The sequence below is a fragment of the Setaria viridis genome, chromosome 9, assembly GCF_005286985.2.
Source record: "Setaria viridis chromosome 9, Setaria_viridis_v4.0, whole genome shotgun sequence".
In the NCBI taxonomy this organism is placed as follows: domain Eukaryota; kingdom Viridiplantae; phylum Streptophyta; class Magnoliopsida; order Poales; family Poaceae; genus Setaria; species Setaria viridis.
In genome coordinates this window covers 52,041,431-52,062,551 of record NC_048271.2, presented here as the reverse complement: position 1 = coordinate 52,062,551, position 21,121 = coordinate 52,041,431, and the positions used below count along the sequence as shown (strand labels likewise).

Below are 21,121 nucleotides of genomic sequence, written 5' to 3'. Positions count from 1 at the left end.
GTGGATGCGCGCGGGAAATGGCGCAGGAAGGGCCCAAGGCCGCGGATATGACGCTAGGGGAGGGTGCTGCGGCTTCGCGGGCGCCGGCGATCCCGAGCGCGACGCCGCGGCGAGCACGATGGCGCGCGCCAGGAGGGTCGGGGGTGGACGGTATCTCATTCGCCGTCCACCCTGGACGGTATTTCATTTACCGTCCAGGCTCGGGGTATTCCGAACCGTTGGATCGAGAGGATGCGGCCACGATTCGATCTGTTGAGTGAGATGCGGCCGCGCTGCTGGGCCAGGCGGGGGCCCAATTACCTGAGCCCACTTCCTTTTTACGCTGAGGCCCGTTGGGGAATTTGATCTGCGTGACTTGCGCGCTCGCCATCGTCGTCGGTCGGTGACTCGGTGTGGCCGATGTGGCCGCGCTGCAGACGTCGACCGCCGCCTGCCGCCACCATGAGGCCAACCGGCGTCCGGCATGGCAAACCCCGGACGCACCATCAATTCACGAGCGCCATGCGCTTCCAGTTTCGCTTCTCCTTGGTTCGTGATCGAGTGAGTTCTTGGCCGTCGGTGCATTTCCTAGTTCTGCTCTGCTCTGTAATCTCTCATCGTACTTTCGCAGAGACACCCAGGGAACTTTTCTCACCAGCCATGGTCTTCTGGTGCTGCTTGTCGTCTAGTCTACAGCTAAGACTCTTGGTACAGTGCCATCATCCTTCTCTTTTCCATCTGTATCTTTGTTCACAGCAATGCTATCGTTTGTCCAGACGACAAGAAAAGGAGATGTATTTGCGTATTTTAGGACATTTGTTGGCTAGTACAACAAGCATTTTAGGCTTGGACAAGAGCTGTATTGATCTTTCCTTGATACAATCGTATGTTTTTGTATCTGCTTACCTTACAAATGAATTAATGCGTACAAAATGTGTATAAATGTACCAATCGTGTAATGAAAACTTGTTTCTATACCTGTGTATATGTGTGAACAACCCTAGACAAAACAGAGATCTATTGATCCTCAAGGAGCAGCTGACTCCAGGTCTCCAGTCTTCTTAGCCAAAGCCAACTGCTGCTCGTTCTTCTGCAATTCCTGCTTCTTCTGCGCCCTCTCACCGTAGAGGTAGGATGCGAAGCCCCAAAGGGAGAGCACGAGCGCGATGCCTTTCGGCCCATTGAATTTCTCATGGAGGAAGATGACGGAGAGGACCTGAGAGAGTGGTAGGAGGACGGCGATCATGATGCCGGCGAGGAGCGACGAGGCGCAGGTGATGAGCCCCATGATCCCCAGGTTGAGCAGCTGCCATGAGATGGCATCCCAGATGAGCACCAGGTAGTAGTTGGTCTTGCCGAGACCGAACGTGGCGGCCTCGTTCGGCAACGCCTGGAAGTCGCTCTTGATGGCCATGCCGAGCAGACACACCACGGTGCCGGCGGCGCCCATCACGGCCTGCATCTGCATCACCGTCACGTACGGGGGTGGCACTCTCGCCGCGGGTCCCGTGCGTCGGCCGTAGCGCGCCATGGCGACCTCGACGAGGGGCAGGACGAGGCCAGCGAGCGCGGCCGCGGCGACGGCCTCGCAGAACCCTGTCCAGTACGTCTTCGAGGACTGGCCGGCAGGCCTCCCAGAGCCGGGACCGACTCCGAGCACCGCCGGGCCGATGGTGAGCAGAACGACAGCGTTGGCCGAGAAGGGCGTGAATCGTAGGCCGGCAAAGAGGAACGCGAAGACGGCGGTGAAGGCGAGCTGCGTGGCGAGCAGCAGCGACGACGTGGACAGCGGCAGCGCCTGCGATCCCAGCGAGTAGACGAAGCAGGAGATGGCGTAGAACGCCCCGAGGACGGCACCGGCGCAGGCGAGGCGCGGCGGGAGGAGCAGGTTGGCGACGCCGTGGCTGCGACCGCGGAAGAGGGAGACGCAGATGGGCGGGAGAAGGAGGGGCCAGCCGGAGATCTGCAGCATGGTGGACAGGAACAGGCGCTCCCCCCCGTGGACGAAGTAGACCCGGAGGAGGAGCGGGCCGCCGGCGCCCAGGAGGACGAGGCAGGCACTGAATATGACCATCAGCGAGGGCCTGTTGCGCACCGGCACCGGCGTGGCGGTAGTGGCGCGTGCCGGCGACGTCGTGCTCGCCGCCTTGCTGCTGATTTCTTGCATGGCTGGACTGGAACTAGCCGTAATGGAGGCCATTCTGTACTGTGTTGATGCTATGCCTCTTGCAGCCTCGTAGTTAATGGCAGAAGGAGTCTGGAGGCTCGATCTACTTGTTGGATGCTTCTGCTTGTACTTGGCTTGTTGTTCATGACAGTCTTGTAAGGTTTATATAGAAGCGGGAATGATCTTCTCAGAGAAAATCAATTAAGTTACTACGCAGTTGGTGAGTCAACACAGAAGGCATGGAACGGGAAGAGAAGCACGCATGGGAAATAAGTACACGCGGAACAGTTAAGTAATGAGCCGTCAGCTTGTGACAGACCTAATGGTTCACATGCTGCGTATGCATATATGACCATAAGTTTCGGCATACTAAAATGCAATACAAACATGAACTGAAATCTAAATTTTGGACGGAATCTGTGACCGGAGCAAGCAGCCAACCACGAAAATCTTACTGCGCCTGCAAATTTGAACGCAAATCTCAACGAATAATTTAATTATTACTTCCAGTGATAAAAGTTTCGGGTGAAATTTCGTGAATTTTGCGAAATTTCGATCTTTTCGGTGGCGATCGACTGAAATTACTTCATGCTGCAGCTTTTTTCCTTTTTTGACAAAAATAGTGAAGCATGGAATTAGAAAATGCAAATTGATTCTCCGAGATTTTTCGTTGCATGTGTCTAACTAAGTTTTATTATCTTTATGTTTGCCGCCAACTAATTTCAACATGTAATGTCCTTTCTATGTCCTGACCGAGTAATAAAGCATACTCCTACTTGGTATAGGCGGATTGACCACAGGGACAGAGAGCAAAATGAGAAAATCGGTCAGCGTTCCGTGGCTTTGGACTCGTGCTCCGTTTGACCCATGCGTAGCAATCATCCATGTCCAATTGTCCGTAACCGTAACCAACCACCATCCCCATAGGACTAGGAGGATTGGCTGACGTGTAATGCAGATGGGTCGACTAGCTCTAGTAGCTCTAGTAGCTGTGGCTATCAAATAATCAATCGCACATTGCCATTCTTTCACATGCGTCTACACGTAGATGTGATGGTTGTTCACAAAAGAGAAGACACCGAGGCGCCTCCTTCGAAGGTGCAGGCTGCAAAGACCGGGTAATCAGCGGATAAGCTTTGCTGCAGGTCGCTATTCTGTTGACTAAAGGTTTGTCTGTTCAAAGGAACCAAATGTTTGATCTGTTCCATTCTGCTGTAATCGTTCAGCCCGAGAGATTGATTTACAAAATGTCTTACAACCGGTGCCTTTGTGCTAATATTTCAGGTATCCAATTAAACTCTATAGCTGTAATATTTTGGACTGTATGTTACCATATCGAACCTATATGCAGGTGCAAATTATCACCAATGTTGACTGAATGCAGGTATTATCAGTATTACTGGCTGAAAGTGCAGAAAAAGATGGTTGGAATTGTCTATCTAGGAGTTAAGATTCTCTGTTTTCTCTCCTGTGTAAAAGTAAAACTTTAATTTACACAGGATCCTCCACCGGTGATGTCATTTTCCTTGCTATCCTGAGAAAAGTTGTGCCTTTTCACTTCTCATTTCGGTATGTGTAGGTTGAAGAATTCACAACGATATGCAGGTGCTGGAAACACATTCACCTACTGCGAGAAACCGACTGGACTCGATCATGCCGCCTGACTTTGATTTGTCCGAACATTCCCTCGCGAGGTCGTCGAATAGATGAAGCTAATAATGTGTCGCTGCAGTCAGTAAGATCGATCAGATGATCTCTTCCCTTTTCCTTGGGATGGTAGGTAAGGGCACGCATTTCATTTCGTTCCAGAAAAGGAGAAGTGATTATGATTCTACAGATTTCCCCTAATATCAGCAAAGCATGGCATGCACTGTGGACTTACAAACGTTTTTGTTTTACGAATCAAGTTTATTTCCGGCTGCGGACTAACAGTTCTCAGTTCTGCCATGATCGTTCGCGGTTCGCCTAGTAGGTGAACAGATCGTCGCATGAACAGCTGGTGCATATTTAAGCATGATTAATCCGCTGGATTTTCAAAGATCAACGTTCAATCGTCGCATTCAACAACTACCAGGCCGGCTGCGGCAAAACTTCTTTCAGACAGACTGCGTTGTTTCAGAAACTTCGAGGCATGTCGTCGATGTTTGGAGTAGGTAGTAAAATAAGATAACACGTCCAACTGGGAGAGGATTTCCATGTCGAAACGACACTGTGCGCGCAGGTCATGCTTACACACAAATTACCAAGCGGGTGGGAAATTCCGCTTAGATGTGAAATATTGATATTCGTATTCACATTCGTTTCTAATGTGTGGTACTGGTACCTTAAGTGCATACTTTCGAATTCATTTTTATGTGAATTTGTATTCATATTTGAAATGAATATGGGTGTACGTGGATGGATATCCGATACTATCTATATTCATATAGCATATGCAACTCTCTGAACCATAATTTATTTTGTTATTGTAAAATATTATACGATTTATTAATCAATATTTAATCATAATATTTGCAATGAATGGTCTTTGCCTACCTGTTATATTTGATCCATACTTTTATGTCTTATGATGATTTCATTCTTCCAAAACTATCAATAAAGCAAGTGAGTATTAGCTAATTGCTATCATCAAAATTAAGTGAATATCCGAAAGCGAATCTGAACTCGAATCGAGCTTTTTCCTCATTTTGCCTATCCCACCTCATCAAACACCTTCACCCCAATTTTGCTATTGCTATTTGCTAACAATATCATTCCTGAGAACATACTATCAACAGTTATGATAGATAACTATATAAGACTAAAATACTTTGGCCGTTTTAAAATAGAAATTGCAGCAGCATCTAACTTTTTTTTAAATGAACCAGGCAGGAGAGCAGCCGATTATATTAAAAAGAAGGTGAGACTCCAAACTAAGCAGTACAACAACCAAAAAAACCAATCAACTCAATAGACATGTGTTGCACCTGCCACCACTCAGCACACTACAATGCCAAACCACCACTTCAATACTGTGCATCACTTAGTCCCCGTAACTCCACAATTTAGTATCATCGGCCGCCTCTTGACATAGATAGAACTCGCCTAAAACCGCTACCTATCCTGCCACCTCTGGTAGGTCATTGACGCCCTCCCCAACCATGCCGATTAGGGCGTTGTCCATCGCCTCAGCTTCGTCATCGTCTAACCTCTTGTTATCGCACCACAGGCCCATGGAGAGGCTGCATAGGGCCATGGCTTGATAGCCGATTAGTCACGGAATGGCCAAACGTTAGATCTTGGAAATTTAGATATTGATGTGTCAGTATTAAAATCGAAGAATTGTATTGGCTAAGAAAAGTTAGATTTTGGCCATACGCATGGACGACAAAGAGACGGAAAACTTTGTAATAATTGATACTACATCCGTATAGCACTTAATAAATTTGTGTATTCTCTTCCTTACAAATGAAATAATGCCTTACAAGATGTACACCGCGTAAAGAATCATCTCGTGGCTGAAAAATATGTGTTTACTATACCTATATGGCTTTATGGCCCAATATATGCTTGCACAACCCTAAAACTATAGATTCTCAAGGAGCAGCCGACTCTAGGTCTTCAGTCTTCTTAGCCAACTGCTGCTCAACAATCTTCTGAGCCTCGCGTTTCTTCTGCACTTTCTCACCGTAAAGGTAGGAGGCGAAACCCCAAAGGCAGAGCACAAGCGCAATGCCCTTGGGCCCGTCGAACTTCTCGTGGAGGAAGATGACGGAGAGGACCTGAGAGAGTGGTAGGAGGACGGCGATCATGATGCCGGCGAGGAGCGACGAGGCGCAGGTGATGAGCCCCATGATCCCCAGGTTGAGCAGCTGCCATGAGATGGCATCCCAGATGAGCACCAGGTAGTAGTTGGTCTTGCCGAGACCGAACGTGGCGGCCTCGTTCGGCAACGCCTGGAAGTCGCTCTTGATGGCCATGCCGAGCAGGCACACCATCGTGCCGGCGGCGCCCATCACGGCCTGCATCTGCATCACCGTCACGTACGGGGGTGGCACTCTCGCGGCGGGTCCGGTGCGTCGGCCGTAGCGCGCCATGGCGACCTCGACGAGGGGCAGGACGAGGCCAGCGAGCGCGGCCGCGGCGACGGCCTCGCAGAACCCTGTCCAGTACGTCCTCGAGGACTCGCCAGCAGGCTTCCCGGAGCCGGGACCGACTCCGAGCACCGCCGGGCCGATGGTGAGCAGCACGACGGCGTTGGCCGAGAAGGGCGTGAATCGTAGGCCGGCGAAGAGGAACGCGAAGACGGCGGTGAAGGCGAGCTGCGTGGCCAGCAGCAGCGACGACGTGGACAGCGGCAGCGCCTGCGATCCCAGCGAGTAGACGAAGCAAGAGATGGCGTAGAACGCCCCGAGGACGGCCCCGGCGCCGGCGAGGCGCGGCGGGAGGAGCAGGTTGGCGACGCCCTGGCTGCGGCGGCGGAAGAGGGAGACGCAGATGGGCGGGAGGAGGAGGGGCCAGCCGGAGAGCTGCAGCATGGTGGACAGGAACAGGCGCTCCCCCCCGTGGACGAAGTAGACCCGGAGGAGGAGCGGGCCGCCGGCGCCCAGGAGGACGAGGCAGGCGCTGAATATGACCATCGGCGACGGCCTGTAGCGCACCGGCGCCGGCGCGGCGGTAGTGGCGCGATCCGGCGACGTCGTGCTCGCCGCCTTGCTGCTGATTTCTTGCATGGCTGGACTGGCACTAGCTGTTATGGAGGCCATGGGAGATGACGCTACTCCTCTTGCACGCTGCAGCCTCTTACTCCTACTTTGCAGGAGTTTAGAGGCTGAGCTCGATCTGATTGTTGTATGCTTCTGCTGTACTTGGCTTGATTTGGTTGTGTTTGCATGACAGGCCTTTAGCGTTTATATAGAAGCCGGAAGATGTGACGAGGTCCAGAGAAATCAAGTTAGCTAGCGAAGTTGGTGAGTCAACACAAAGCACTGAATGGCAAGGGAAGAGAAGTAGACACTTGCAGCCGGGCATAAGAATAAGTACACGCGGAACAGTCAAGTACTAATGAGTGGTTTGGTTGTTTGTTTCTCAGATTCAGATCCTGAACGCTGCAATTGTAAATTATACTGCTATATACTCCACATACAAAATATGATTTTATAATAAAACTAGTCGTCTGAGGTCGCCGAGATCCCTCTCAAATCTGAAGTTTTATACTTTAACTAGTTTTCCTGTGAATTTTGGAGTACAATAAATAAGAATAAGCTTTCCAGTATTTTTCGTTGCGTGGGATTAGTTGGGATTTATTTTTTTAGATATGTTTTCTAACAACTCATTAGTTTCAACATGCCATGTCCTCTCTCTGTCCTGACCGAGTAAAGCATACTAATTGTTGATTGGTTATAGGACAGGGATCGGAACAACATGTGAGCAAGTTTGTCAGCGTTCCACATGCTTGGACCGGTGCTCTGTTTGACCCGTGCGTAGCAATCAGCCGTTTCCATAGCCAACCAGCATCCACGTAGGATCAGGAGTTGCTCACGTGTGATGCCGTGATGGGTGTACTAGTCCACGTCGGCACTAGCATAATCAGTGATGGTCAAACTAAACTGTCATTGGACTAGTAGCTGCCAATCACACCTTCCATTCTTTCACACGCGCGTCTGAATACGCAGACTTTGTCGTTGTTTGAGAGACAAAACAAAACTGAAGCGCCTCCGCAGAAAAGTGCAGCAGGCTCCGTTTGCGGAGACCGGGTAATTAACTCATGTGCGCTGTCCTAGTGGGCTATCTTATTCTGTTTCCACTGGAATAAATTGCTACATAGATGTTAGATCGGTTCCATAGTTCCATTCTGCTGTAGTTGGTTCAGGCCGAGGTTTAGTTCATATATCCAGACACAGTACTATTGCTGTAAATTTCAGACTGTATAGTGTATATGAACATAGAAAACTATACGTGAAATGATTGTTGTGTGTATAGAGTTAGTGTCATGCACCAATTTGTTGGAGGCTTGCAGTTTCAGACTTTCAGCTGGATATGGCTTGAGTTTCGGACTTCATTACTGCTAGTAGACTCTTCCCGCGCAAGGTTTCAGAGGTGATGATCGTCGTTGAGCCGGTCTGACGATGGTGACTGCAGTTCATATTGCTGGTAGCAGGGAAAAGACAGTTGGAATCAGCTCGTTTGGATTTCCCGGTGCCTCTCCCAACTATCCTGGGAAAAGTGCTGCCTTTTCACTTTTCCCCGTCTGCGTTGGTTGAACTCACAACGATCCAAGCGCTGAAAACGCATTCACCTACTGCGAGAAATCGATTCGACTCCATCATAACCCACCAGCTTTAGTTTGTCTGAACATTCTCTCCCGTAGTCGTCGAATGAAACTAGTGTGCAGTACTAGTTGTTAGCAAGATCGTATCATCCGAGCTTCTGATTGGTGTCTTCCTTGGTATGGTAGGTAAGACCGCGCGCTTCATTATTCCACAAAATGATCGGAGAAGTGGACGATGGGTACAGGTAGTTTTTTTCCTGAACCGTAAACATCAGTGAAGCTGCAGACTTAACGGCTATGCGTGCTATGACTGTTTTTCCTAGTTGAGCATGAATTGCAGCTATACTGATTTCTCTGCTGGATTTTCAAAGATCAACGTTCAATATTCTCAGCCACCAACTGCCAAGGAAAAAAAACTAACTGAGCCGCCGCCTGTGGGAAAAATTCTTTGAGACAGTCCGCGAGGAAACACTTGTTTCAGAAGGCATGTCAAGAATCAGAGCAGTTAGTACTCCTCCGTTCGTCATTTCAACTTTCTTGCAGAGTCAAAGCATCTCAAATTTAACCATATTTATACAATAAAGTATTAACATTCGTGATACCAAATAAGTACTATTATTAGTTTCTTCATTAAATATATTTTCATAGTATATCTATTCGGTGCTATAAACCTTTGTGATCCTCTTTATAATTTTGGTCAAACGTAAAATGGTTTGACTCTCCAAGAAAGTTGGAATGACTTATAATTTGGAACAGAGGGAGTAGAATAATAGTAGCACGTTCAACTAGGACATATTTCCGAGTCTCTACATACTCGTATACTATATAAGCTTAAGAAATTGGGTTGAATTAAGTTTGACCAGAGAGCCGAATGCTGCAGAAGTTAAATAATGCGTTATTTTTCGCTGATGCCATGCAATGATCACGTAGGAATTTTCTAGGCAGTTACGTGGATCATTTCATAATTCGTTTCGAAAGAAGTCGAGTACGATAACGTACGGACTTGCCCTAAATCTGGTCCACGCATGCGTGCAGCATGATGGAGTGATCTACTATATACTAGTATTGCCATCAACTTGAGGTCAAGTACTGAAATCCAACTATACTAATCGGACTGTGACCATGTATGTATACACTAGTCTGACGCATGCAGCCGTGTAGACTGTAGACATATAGGTGTAGGCGGCCGCGCGCGTGGAATCTGGTTCAGGTTAGTTGAGCAATTAGCGCATGTGTTCCGATTAACCTTGAGACCACTCCAACACTCCGAATCCGGCGGTCTTACCTACTCTGCTGGGAAACAAGAAAAGGTCAGACTTATGTGACAGTTCAACCAATGCTGATAGCTTTGGAAAGTCTCATCAGCCTCTCAGCAGACTCGCATCGATCGCGTACGGTTGTTGTGTCCGGCTCCGGCATGGTACTTGGTACATCATCACATGCGTCCACTGCAAGGTCATTTCATAATTCATAGTGTTGGACAGTTGAGCCATAAGCTGATAGGATCACAGGAACACTAGGAGCTCAACTAGTGGGTTCTTTAGATTAAATCAGTGTCCTAGAATCTAAACAAAGATACATCCGAGAGGGAGAGAGATAGAGTGAGAGGGTCACTAACCATCGGGCTTGGAGCAGGAGCTCGCCATGACGGTGATGATGGTGTTGACGACGAGGGCGGCAGCGGCGACGCGAAGAGTTGGCAGAGCTTCCCGCCGCTGACAGCGCGAGTTAGATCGGGTTCTAGGTTTGTAGGTGGGTCCGGTGGGCACAGTGTTGAACTTGGGCGTTTGTGCCCCCGACCCCCACCTCAGCTTTATATGCGTTGCGCGACGAGACCCACCAACCATGAGTTGGTTGTGCGCCCCCGATCAGGGCGCGAGATCAGGGTCGGACTTGGCCATTGGGGCAAGTCCGGTGGAGATCAAACTAACATTCTCCCCCTTGATCTCATCTCATACTTAAACTTAGTCTTAAACTTAACTTGGCACTAGCTATGAAAACGGACGGACAAAATCCCGTGACCGCCCGTCCGTTTTACCATATTTGTCCCGTAATTGGAGATAAACGAAAATGGGATGGTAAGATCCGGTAATGGGACGGGAAACAGGACAGGGGTACCCGGGAATGGGACGGTATATGGTTGAGGGGGTATCCTACCAGTATTTGTGGGATCCCGTTTTAGTCCGAGATGGTCCCATATTCATCCCGTTTCTAAATAACCGGGATAGGCCCACTACCTCAATCCCTCACCCCAAACCCCAATCGGCCAATCCAGCCCAACAAACAACCGTAATCCGATCCCCAACTTGCATTGCATCCGCGTCTCAGCGTCTGGCAACTGCAGCAACCCGCAACTCCCCATTCCTACCCCACCCATCCCGCCGCTGCCGGCCCCTGGCTGGGCCCCTGCTGTCGCACGCGTGCGCCTACCGGCCGCCGCCGCCGGCCCCTGGCTGGCCCCTTGCTGTCGCAACTCGCACGCGTGCGCCCGCCGCCACTGGCCCCTGGTTGGCCCCCTGCCGCGTGCGCGTGCCGGCCTGCCTGCCCCCAGCTCCCGCACGCCCGCACCGCCAGCGCACGCGCCTGGCCCCCTGCCGCGTGTCCTTTGTGGCCGAAGGAGGAGTGGAGAAGGATGCCGCGCAGTGGCTGTTGTTGGTTCGGCGTTGCCTGTAACTTGCTGTCTTACTATTGCCTGTAGCTTGTTGCCTTGTTGTTGCTTATGGCTGTTATTGGTTTGCCTGAATGCCTGTGGCCTGCCTGTCATCTTGTGCTATTGCATGCGGCCTGCCTGTGGGCTGTGGCTGGCGTTGGTTTGCTCTTTGCTGTTGCCTGCGGCCTGCCTTAGTGCTTGTGGCTAGCGACCTAGCGCTGGTTTGCTGTTGCCTGTGGCTGGCATTTGGACTTTGGAAGTTGGAATGTGTCATCCTGGCGTAGGGTCCTGGTTCCTGCCTGTTTCCATTTTATTTCTGCTCGCATTTGTTCGTTTTCATATACCCGTTTATCCCGCTTCTTGTCCCGCTCCCGACTGTCCCGCTCCCATTCCCGGTGAAAAAAAATATGGGACGGGACACGGTTAAGGGATTTTCCCGCCTGTTCCTGTCCGTTTTCATCGCTACTTGGCACCCATTTCATCATAGATCAGTGTATAGAGCATGTCTCGTCATAATAGCCAGCTACGTACTATCAGATTCAACAGCTACAACACACCTTTCTGTTTTGAAACAGATTCTTATTCTAGGCTGTTAGTATCAGGGATCATAGGCTTTCCTGTAAACCTATGCCGGCTAAGTGTTCTCTGAACACATTGGACGGTAAGCCTTTCGTAAGCGGATCCGCGAGCATTTCTTTTGTTCTTATATGCTCAAGACTTATAGTATGATACTGGATTTTCTCTTTCACAACATAAAACTTTATGCCAATGTGTTTGGCAGGACCACTTGACTTATTGTTGTGAGCATAGAATACTGCTGGCTTGTTGTCGCAGTACATCTTGAGTGGTCTTTGAATGTTGTCTACCACTCTTGACCCGGGTACAAACTTATTTAACCATTTTGCCTGCCCCGTGGCCTCATAGCAGGCTACAAACTTGGCAAACATCGTGGACGATGTTGTGATGGTTTACTTGGAGCTTTTCCACGATGTAGCTCCACCTGCGAGAGTGAATACATAACCTGATGTGGATTTTCTATCGTCTACATCTCCCGCAAAATCTGAATCTGAGTACCCTTCTATTTCAAGGGAATCAGTTCTTTTGTATGTTAGCATATGGCCTTTCGTGCCTTGCGTATAACGCAATGCCTTCTTTACTATTTTCCAGTGATCTATTTCTGGATTATCTTGATATCTGCCAAGTATCCCGGTAACAAAAACTAAGTCAGGGTGTGTACACACTTGAGCATACATCAAGCTTCTGAGAGCTGAAGCATATGGAACCGCTTTCATTTGATCGATGTCATACTGGTTCCTGGGACTCTGAAATTTCCCAAATCTATCTCCCTTAACTATGGGAGCAGGTGAAGGTCTACTTGTATGCATACTATACTTCTTTAGAATCTTCTCTAAGTATGCCTTTTGCGATAATCCTAACACCCCCTATCTTCTATCTCGGTGAATTTCAATTCCTAAAATGAATGAAGCTTCACCAAGATCTTTCATATCAAAGTTTAAGAACAAGAACTTATTCGTCTCCATACAGGATAAGGAAAATGAATTCCCACTCTTAAACTTTGCATACACGCAATTGTCCTCCTTATTCTCACGAAATCCAAACTTTCTTATCGTCTCATCAAACTTTAAGTACCACTGTCTGGAGGCTTGTTTTAATTCATAAATGGATTTCTTCAGGCAGCATCCCATATATTCTTTTCCTTCCACGACAAAACCTTTGGGCTGTGCCATGTAAACGTTTTCTTCCAGGTCTTCATTGAGAAAAGTCGTCTTTACATCCATCTGATGTAATTCTAAATCATAGTGTGCCACTAAAGCCATTATAATTCTAAATAATCCTTACATGAGACTGGAGAAAATGTCTCATTACAATCTATTCCTTCTCTTTGTGTGAAACCTTTTGCTACAAGTAGTGCTTTATATCTTTCGACATTTCCTTTGAAGTCACATTTTATTTTGTAGATCCATTTACAGCCTGCTTTCTTGGATCCTTTAGGAATTTTTTCTAAATCCCAGACTTTATTGCTACTCATGGATCTCATTTCATCTTTCATGGCTTCAAGCCACTTCGATGAGTGAACACTTCTCATGGCTTCTTCAAATGAGATGGGATCTTCCTCCATTTGAACTTCTTCACTGACATAGACTTCATAGTCATCAGGAATAGCTGGCTTTCTAGCTCTTTGAGACCTTCTAGGAGCCTCAACATCTGGTACATCTTCCATATGGGGCTGTTGCAGCTCTTCCTCATGTGTGACAACTGGTTATATAGGATCCTGAAAGACAGATTCCTCATCTTCATTCGTTGTTGCCACAGGAGAACTAACAACAGGTGTTGTAGCCACAGTGTCCTGTATTGTCGGTGCAGCAACAATAGGTATCGGGAAAAAAGGTTCTTGAATCATCGGAGTGGGTACATATACCCGCTTCTCCTCAAGGTTAATTTCTCGGGGTATTGTGTTCCCCCTGATCATCTCATCTTCCAAAAACACAGCATGTGTCATTTCTACAAACTTCGTATATCTATCAGGACAGTAGAAACGATAACCTTTTGACTAATCAGGGTAGACAATGAAATGGCAACTGAGTGTCTTAGGGTCTAATTTCCCAATGTTTGGGTTAAAGACTTTAGCCTCAGCTGGATAGCCCCACACGCGCAAATAATTGAGTAAGGGCTCTCGTCCAGTCCACAACTCATACGGTGTCTTAGACACCGACTTACTAGGAACCCGATTAAGGATGTGAATGGCGGTTTTTAACGCCTCCATCCACAAACTAACTGGTAAAGTGGAGTAACTTATCATGTTTCTCACCATATCCATTAAGGTACGATTACGTCTTTCAGCTACTCCATTCTGCTGAGGCTCGCCCGGTGTAGAGTACTGGGCAACTACGCCATTTTCCTATAGAAACCGTGCAAAGGATCTAGGAACTTGACCATATGGGATATGTCGACCGTAGTACTCCCCCCACGGTCGGATCTTACTATTTTAATCTTTAAGCTATGCTGATTTTCTACTTCAGTTTTAAATATCTTGAATTTATCCAATGTTTCTGAACGCTCTTTAATTGGATAAATATAACTATCATGCGAATAATCATCTGTGAATGTTATAAAAGAATCATAACCATCCACAGATATCACAGGAAACGGACCATAGATATCCGTGTGAATTATTTCTAAAATTCCTGTGCTTCTTTTTGCGTCTTTTTTAATTTTCTTAATGAACTTTCCCTTAATGCAATCGATGCATTGCTCTAAATCTGAAAATTCCAAAGGCGGAAGAATTGATTCCTTAATTAACCATTCTATTCCCCCCTCGAAATATGGGCTAAATAACAATACCATAATTTCAAAGATACACCATCAATTCTTTCCCACTTATTCTTTACATTCATAGACGAGGAGACATTCATATTCTCAACGCTTACAACATTTACATTCTCACAAAGTGATAATAAATAAAGCTCGTCTTGTCTGAAGGCAAGACCAACAATCTTATTATTAAACTTGATTTTACATTATCCATTACCGAAATGACAAGCAAAACCATAATCATCTAAGTGCGATACACTTATTAAGTTTCTATGAAAAGAGGGTACATAAAAAACATCTCTCAGATGAAGTACAAAACCATTTGCTAATTCTAATGGGAGTTCTCCAATGGCTTCGACTTCAGCTTGGACGCCATTTGCAACTTTAATGCTTCTCTCTCCTCTTTGCAGGGTCCTCCTCGTATGGAATCCCTATAATGAATTTGCAACATGAACAGTTGCACCTAAATTAATCCACCAAGTAGATTTTGCATAACTTAAATACAGGGAGTCATCTATCAATGTAATAAGATTCTCACCTTTCCCGCACAAATGCTTTAGGAATTCTACACAATCCTTTTGGTAGTATCCCTTGATCTTGCACCACTTGCAAGTGTCCTTGTCCACCACCACTTCATGGTTTGATCTTTGATGGTGATCATGCATTGGAGCCTTTCCATGTGCCTTAGAAGAAGAGGCGTTCCACTGAGGTTTCCCTTGTAGCTTAGAATTGTTGTTCTGATAATTCCTCTTCTTGTTTTGGCTCAGGTAATTTATAGTATCACCAGATGAGCCCTTAAGTCTCTCTTCTTCTTGCACACACATGTCAATCATCTTCTCAATACCCCACTTTTCTAGCTGTGAGTTGTAATTCACAGCAAAGGTCTCAAATTCTTTGGGCAGTGAGGTAATGACCAGATGGATTATAAACTCTTCTGGGAGCTCCATATCCATAGACTTAAGCTTGGAAGTCATATTGCTCATTCTCAATATGTGATCCCTTATACCACCGTTAGTATACTTCATAGTATTAAGCTTCCTGATAAGAGTGCTTGCATATGCCTTTGAAGAGACAGTAAACTGACTCTCCATGTTTATCAGGTACTCCCTGGCGGTGTCACACTCTGGGATTACTCCCCTTATTGCCTCCAAAATGGAGCTCTTAATCACCATCATACACTTTCTGTTCGATGAGCCCCACTTCGCACGATCAAGATCGTACTGCATTCTGATTGGTGCATGATCATGCACCCTAGCATTGAAAGCAGCTTCGCTCTCATTCTCGGCCCTCACGGGGTCCTTAGGTTCTATGGGACAAGGAGCAGTCAATGCTAGATCAATGTCGGACAGAGCAAGCGCTGTCTCGACCTTCTCTCGCCGTGAGTTGTAATTCCCTCCATTGAGGGGCTCTATGGCCGAGATAAAATTCAAAGGATTGCCTAAAAGCAAAAAAAAGAAAAGAAAAAATATGAGTTAATTCAACATTGGTCAAATTAAAACATACAGCTTCTCAATATTAATTCTACATCACCATTGGACAGAAATAAAATCAATAATGATAAAACAAAACTTATCAGTACAACAACTTTATCAACAACACTAGTCAGCAGATAAAATTATTATACACAGAAAAAATTACTTATTTTCCAAATAAATTTTCCCATTGGTTCCAAATTGGTTCCAATTTAATTAGAGAAATAGACTAAAAACTTCAACTTAATGTATAAAATTGGCAAAATAAAGCTAAAAATTCAACTGAACTTAATCTTAATATAGCATAAGCTTAATCTTAATTTGCTAATTTTACCTACAGGAAAAATTCCTTAAAACTAATTTTATTTGAGCCATCAATTCGATTTCCATGAAAAATACGAAATTCTCTGAAAAAGGAAAAGAAATCGAGCTCAAAACACTACTGTGCGGCGGGTTTCGTTAGCGAAAACAGCCCAGCCCAACAGCTTCACTTGGCACGCCAAGACGGGGCCTTTTATTCACTGTGCTGCCAGCCCACGTGGTGAAGCTGCTTAGCCTGCATGGCGTAGGCGCGCTCGGAGTCTTGCCAGACTGCAGCCTGGGCCCAAGACACCAAAGCAGCCTGCTGCGGCCTCCCTCCTGGGCCCAGGTCACCAAAGTAGCCTGCCGCTCATCACGATCAATAGCACCGCGTCGATCTCACGCGAGCAAAACCCCGGCTCGACCCCGCTCCAGCCAACCCTAGCGCATTTCCTCTCCTTCCTCCTTTCTTTCTCCAGCGCCGCCGCACCGAGTGAGAGCCGAGTGAGAGAGGAGTGGTGGCGGCTGGTGCTAGACCACAGCGGAGGGATGGTCGCGCCGTTGCCTACACCATCGCCGGTGCGCGCGCTCCCTTGTGGGTGAGCACGTCGCTGTCGAGCGGCCTAGCGGTGGCGCCCTAGCACAGTCGTGACTCTCCCGGTGCAGAGGAGGGTGCGGAGGAGGACTGCGTGTCCCTTACTCCCCTTCCCGGAGTTCTCCGGTGAGTGGAGGCCGACGAGGTAAGCCGCCTCCCTAACCCTTCCTCCTTCCCCTTGGTCTACCGGCGGCCATCGGTCAAATCCGGCGGTCGTTATCTTTTTGGGTTAGGGTTTTGATTCTTTCTGATTTCTTCTTCTTTTCTCTTCTTCCCCAAACTCTTTTCTTCTTTCTTTCTTCTTGGAGTTAGGGTTTGGGTTTCTGTCTTTTCTTTCTTCTTTTGCGAATCATCTTCTTTTAAATGCTTCAAGTTTCTGATTCATGCAAAAAACAACTTCCCCATCTAGATGAACAATCTAGTACAGCTCTGATACCATTGACAGGATTACAGAAACACTAGGAGCTCAACTAGTGGGTTAACAAACTCATTCTTTAGATTAAATCATTATCCTAGAATCCAAACAGAGATACATCCGAGAGGGAGAGAGAGATAGAGTGAGAGGGTCACCGACCATCGGGCTTGGAGCAGGAACTCGCCATGGTGGTGACGGTGGTGTTGACGATGAGGGCGGCAGCGGCGACGCGAAGAGTTGGCAGAGCTTCCCGCCGCTGACAGCACGAGTTAGATTGGGTTCTAGGTTTGTAGGTGGGTCTGGTGGGCAAGGTGTCGAACTTGGGCGTTCGTGCCGCCAGCCCCCACCTCTGCTTTATATGTGCTACGCGACGGGGGCCCACCAACCATGAGTTGGTTGTGCGCCCCTGATCAGGGCGTGGAATCAAGGTCAGACTTGGTCGTTGGGTCAAGTCCGGTGGAGATCAAACTAACATAAGCGTCTTGGACTCGTAGTTGACACGAGCTCCTCTCCGTCGCTGCCGCCATAGTGCCGCCGTCGCTCTAATCTCCCGGCTCTGTGCTCCTCCACCTCGGCCAGCCATAGATCGGAGCTCTCCCCCACGCGCTCTCTCCATTCATCCCATCAGCAGCTCCTTATGTTGTGTGTGAAGGGAGATCAGCAAGCACCTCGCCATTGCCACTGCGCCGGATTCAGATTGCCTCACTGCTTCTTCTCACATCGCGGCCTAGGAGGCCCTTGTCTTGTGAGCACAAATGGTGCTGTCGCCGTTGCCGCCTCCTAGGAGGCTTGCTGGGAGGTTGCCATGGGAGCCAACAAAAGCTTGCCCATGATGTTGGTGATGCCAGCTTCCAAGCCGCAGCCCCTCTCCTGCACTAGCCCTCACCGGTGACCCTGCAGGGTAGCAGAAAGAGACGACAAGGGCCACGGAGCGCCACTACCGTCATTGACACCGCAAGAAGTTGAGCTGCCCACAGTTCCAATCAACTGTCGCCCATTCGCGTGTGTTGTCTCCGAATTCGTGTTGCTGGCAGAAACCATGGCGTCGTCACTAGCATTCGTGTTGCCGGCAGCAACCACCATCGCATCACCATTCGTCTCGTCCTCTGCTGCACTTCCACCTACGGTCGCCACCACCAGTTCGAAGTAGCTAGGAGTAAGTCTGGATCACCGGCAACACCTGTCTTCACAGCTCAGGCTGCACCCTGCACTGCAAGGGATCGCCTCGCCCATCCACCGCTACGTTGTTTGCGGTGCATCAACCTCCATCTCTTGCAACTGTATTCGTTAACAAGTTTGGCCAGCAGGTCATCTCCGAGTCATTCAACCTCAATCCCCCTCCGCTACCATGTTGGTTGGCCCCTGAGACGATACTATGCTGCCTAAGCAGCCTGACATTGTGCCTGAGGGGAGCAAAGTGGGTTTTGCAGCTTCATTCGTGGAGCCACCGCGGGTGCCTGGAGATGAAGGTTTGCCTCCACCGTAAAAAATCACCCATAGTGAACATGGCCCCGTTAGATCATAGTTTATGATTTTGGTGATTGAGTGACAACATAGTTATTGGGACTAATGCTTTTTCTAGCATGTACCTTGTAGTTTTTTCTACATCCCAAGTATGCAAACCAAACCATCGCAAGGTCCAAATCATGGTATTCAAGTATCTAAGCTATGGTATTCGAGTGACTAAGCCATGGTATCTAGGATTATTCTATGGTATTCAAGCATCCAAATTCTAGAGCATCCAAATGATGGTATCTTCGGTGTGCAAGTGGTGGTATTTAACACAGAAAAATCAGTACCACCAGATGTTCTGATGGTCCACCGTAGCAAGCGTCAAAGTAAACATCGGAGCAATTGGTACACCGCGCAGAAGGTTATCTAAGTTAGGACCACCGGATGTTCTGATGCCCTATTTTTTAGTAGCGTCAGAGTAATTCTAAGGAGAACGATTGGAAGATGAAAAAAACCTATAGCATCGGATGATCCGATGGTGGGTCATGAAAAGCGTCGGACGAAGCATATTTACTTTGCAAAGTTCCAGAGAGTTTTTGGCTAGAAGCTCTTCAACACCGGATGTTCCGACAGTACCATCGGATGAAGCGTCAGATGAATTTTGGATGTGTCAATGAAGAACTTGGGCGCAGGGAGGCCAATGGTTAGTTGCACCGTATGTTCCGATGCATGCCAAAATGGACCATCGGAACATCCGATGATATACTTTAACTAGCCGTTCGAGCAACGGCTCTTTGATGCCTTGGGCTATTTATACCCTCTCCATTCGCCCATTTGAAGTTGCTGGAGTGTGCAGGAATCCATTGGAGTTCAAGACTCATCAACAACACATTCAAGCCACGAAAATGCCTAAGTGATTTATCAAAGGCTTAACACAAGCTTAGAAGAGTGATTAGTTCTAGGATAGATCTAGATAAGAGAGAGAGCAATGTGTGCCTACCTTATGATCGGTTCAAGAAGTGAACCACATCTGTAGAAGGTGTGTCGGCGCCTTGGAGCCTTGGTGGCTCACCAGCAATTCTTTGACCCTTTGGCTTGGTGTGGAGCGGTGTCAACAACCGTGTGTGGGGGACGTGGAGACCCCCTTCCTTCGTGGAGAAGCTCCTTAGTGGAGAGGCATCAAGGTGATCGGGGAACTTGGCATGAGCCTTAGTGGTCAAGCCTTTGTGGCAAGTCAAGGAGTGTCCCAGAAGAGACTTGGTGATCGGGAAGCAATACTCGCATGTGAGTGCTGCAACAACATGGACTAGTGGTGGCTTAGTGCCTACCGATACCACAAGATAAATCATCATGTCAAGAGTTTGCTTCCCCTCATCCTCACCTCTTACATTTCTGCATTTCATACTTACAACTTGATAGGATTGGCTCTAGGTTGCAAAACTTATTTTGAGACTAGATCAACCTTAGTTGCACATCTTGATAGCATGATCTAGTTTATGTTTTATGCAAAAGTAGTGGAAGCTATAGGTTAAGGTTTTAAGTTTGCCTAATTCACCCCCTCCCCCTCTTAGGCTACGGGCACTGATTGCTTTCATCACCGCCACTACGATCTTCACAATCTGAGCGGAGCGTCGCCTTCAAGAGATGGGCTCAAGGTAGATATTACCGTTGGCTCGCACGTGACCACCAAGTTAGCTCATGCAGGGACTACTTCCGTTGCATTCGTTGTCGCCAGCAAGGACATCGGGAGCGACACTATCACCTTCAGTCTCCCTCTCCAACCCCGCAAGTTGACTCCAATGTGCAACCTCTACAAAAATGGAGTTGGGTTGTTGTAGTGGCCACGCCTTCGCCAAGTGCATGTTGCTCTACTTTTTGTGCAGACATTGCGGCTGGGTCCAAGTCGCAAGAACATCTCAACATCTCGTCGGCTTCTCGACCCATTGGTTCTTGTGAAAAGAACATCGATCCTATCTACCATAGTCATTGTGACACTTCTGCTTCGATATCATTGAACTTACAGTCCATGGTTGCACCTTTGGTGGAGTTGTTGTGATCAGAGCTCCAACACAAGATTGCAGTTTGTTTGGAGGAAGTGTTGCGCCCACTTAGGGAGAAGACTTCTGCCATCAAGCTGCGGCTAGCACGTGTGGCCAACCATTTGGAGTGTGTCATGCCATCCGACATGGCCGAGCTCTTCGGCCCATGTTCTCCCATTCATCACTCTCCAACACCGTCGATCCTCACTTCTCTTGCAGCGGTTTGCACATTTGCTGACTCCTTGGTGTGTCAAGACACATATGTGAACATTGCAAACTCCACCATCAATGAGATGACAACAAGGATCTCTGCCATAGAGACTCACAGAGAGGTGGAGCCTGTCACAAATGAGGAGGTGCCCAGAGGGGCATATGACACTGAGTTTCACCAAAAGACATCTGCAGAGCATGCCATTGAGGTGCCTTTTGGGACCTCCACTACACTGATGCACCCAGACTCACCCATTGA

At 47.8% G+C, this 21,121-nt stretch overlaps 3 protein-coding genes across 3 annotated transcripts; all 3 read right to left on the bottom strand.

The window, feature by feature from the left end:
- Positions 1-803: 803 nt before the first annotated feature.
- Positions 804-2,338, bottom strand: LOC117835125 (purine permease 3). Its single transcript, XM_034714498.2, has one exon. The coding sequence runs from the start codon at positions 2,177-2,179 to the stop codon at positions 1,007-1,009; it is 1,173 nt and encodes a 390-aa protein (XP_034570389.1). The 5' UTR covers positions 2,180-2,338; the 3' UTR covers positions 804-1,006.
- Positions 2,339-5,556: 3,218 nt separating this feature from the next.
- Positions 5,557-7,083, bottom strand: LOC117839566 (purine permease 3). The gene has a single exon (XM_034719927.2). The coding sequence runs from the start codon at positions 6,889-6,891 to the stop codon at positions 5,722-5,724; it is 1,170 nt and encodes a 389-aa protein (XP_034575818.1). The 5' UTR covers positions 6,892-7,083; the 3' UTR covers positions 5,557-5,721.
- A 7,680-nt stretch (positions 7,084-14,763) lies between these two features.
- LOC140221242 (uncharacterized) lies at positions 14,764-20,641 on the bottom strand. Its single transcript, XM_072290560.1, has 3 exons — positions 20,635-20,641; positions 14,918-15,817; positions 14,764-14,810 (listed from the first exon to the last, which is right to left on the bottom strand). The coding sequence occupies exons 1-3, from the start codon at positions 20,639-20,641 to the stop codon at positions 14,764-14,766; spliced, it is 954 nt and encodes a 317-aa protein (XP_072146661.1).
- Between the last annotated feature and the right edge of the window lie 480 nt (positions 20,642-21,121).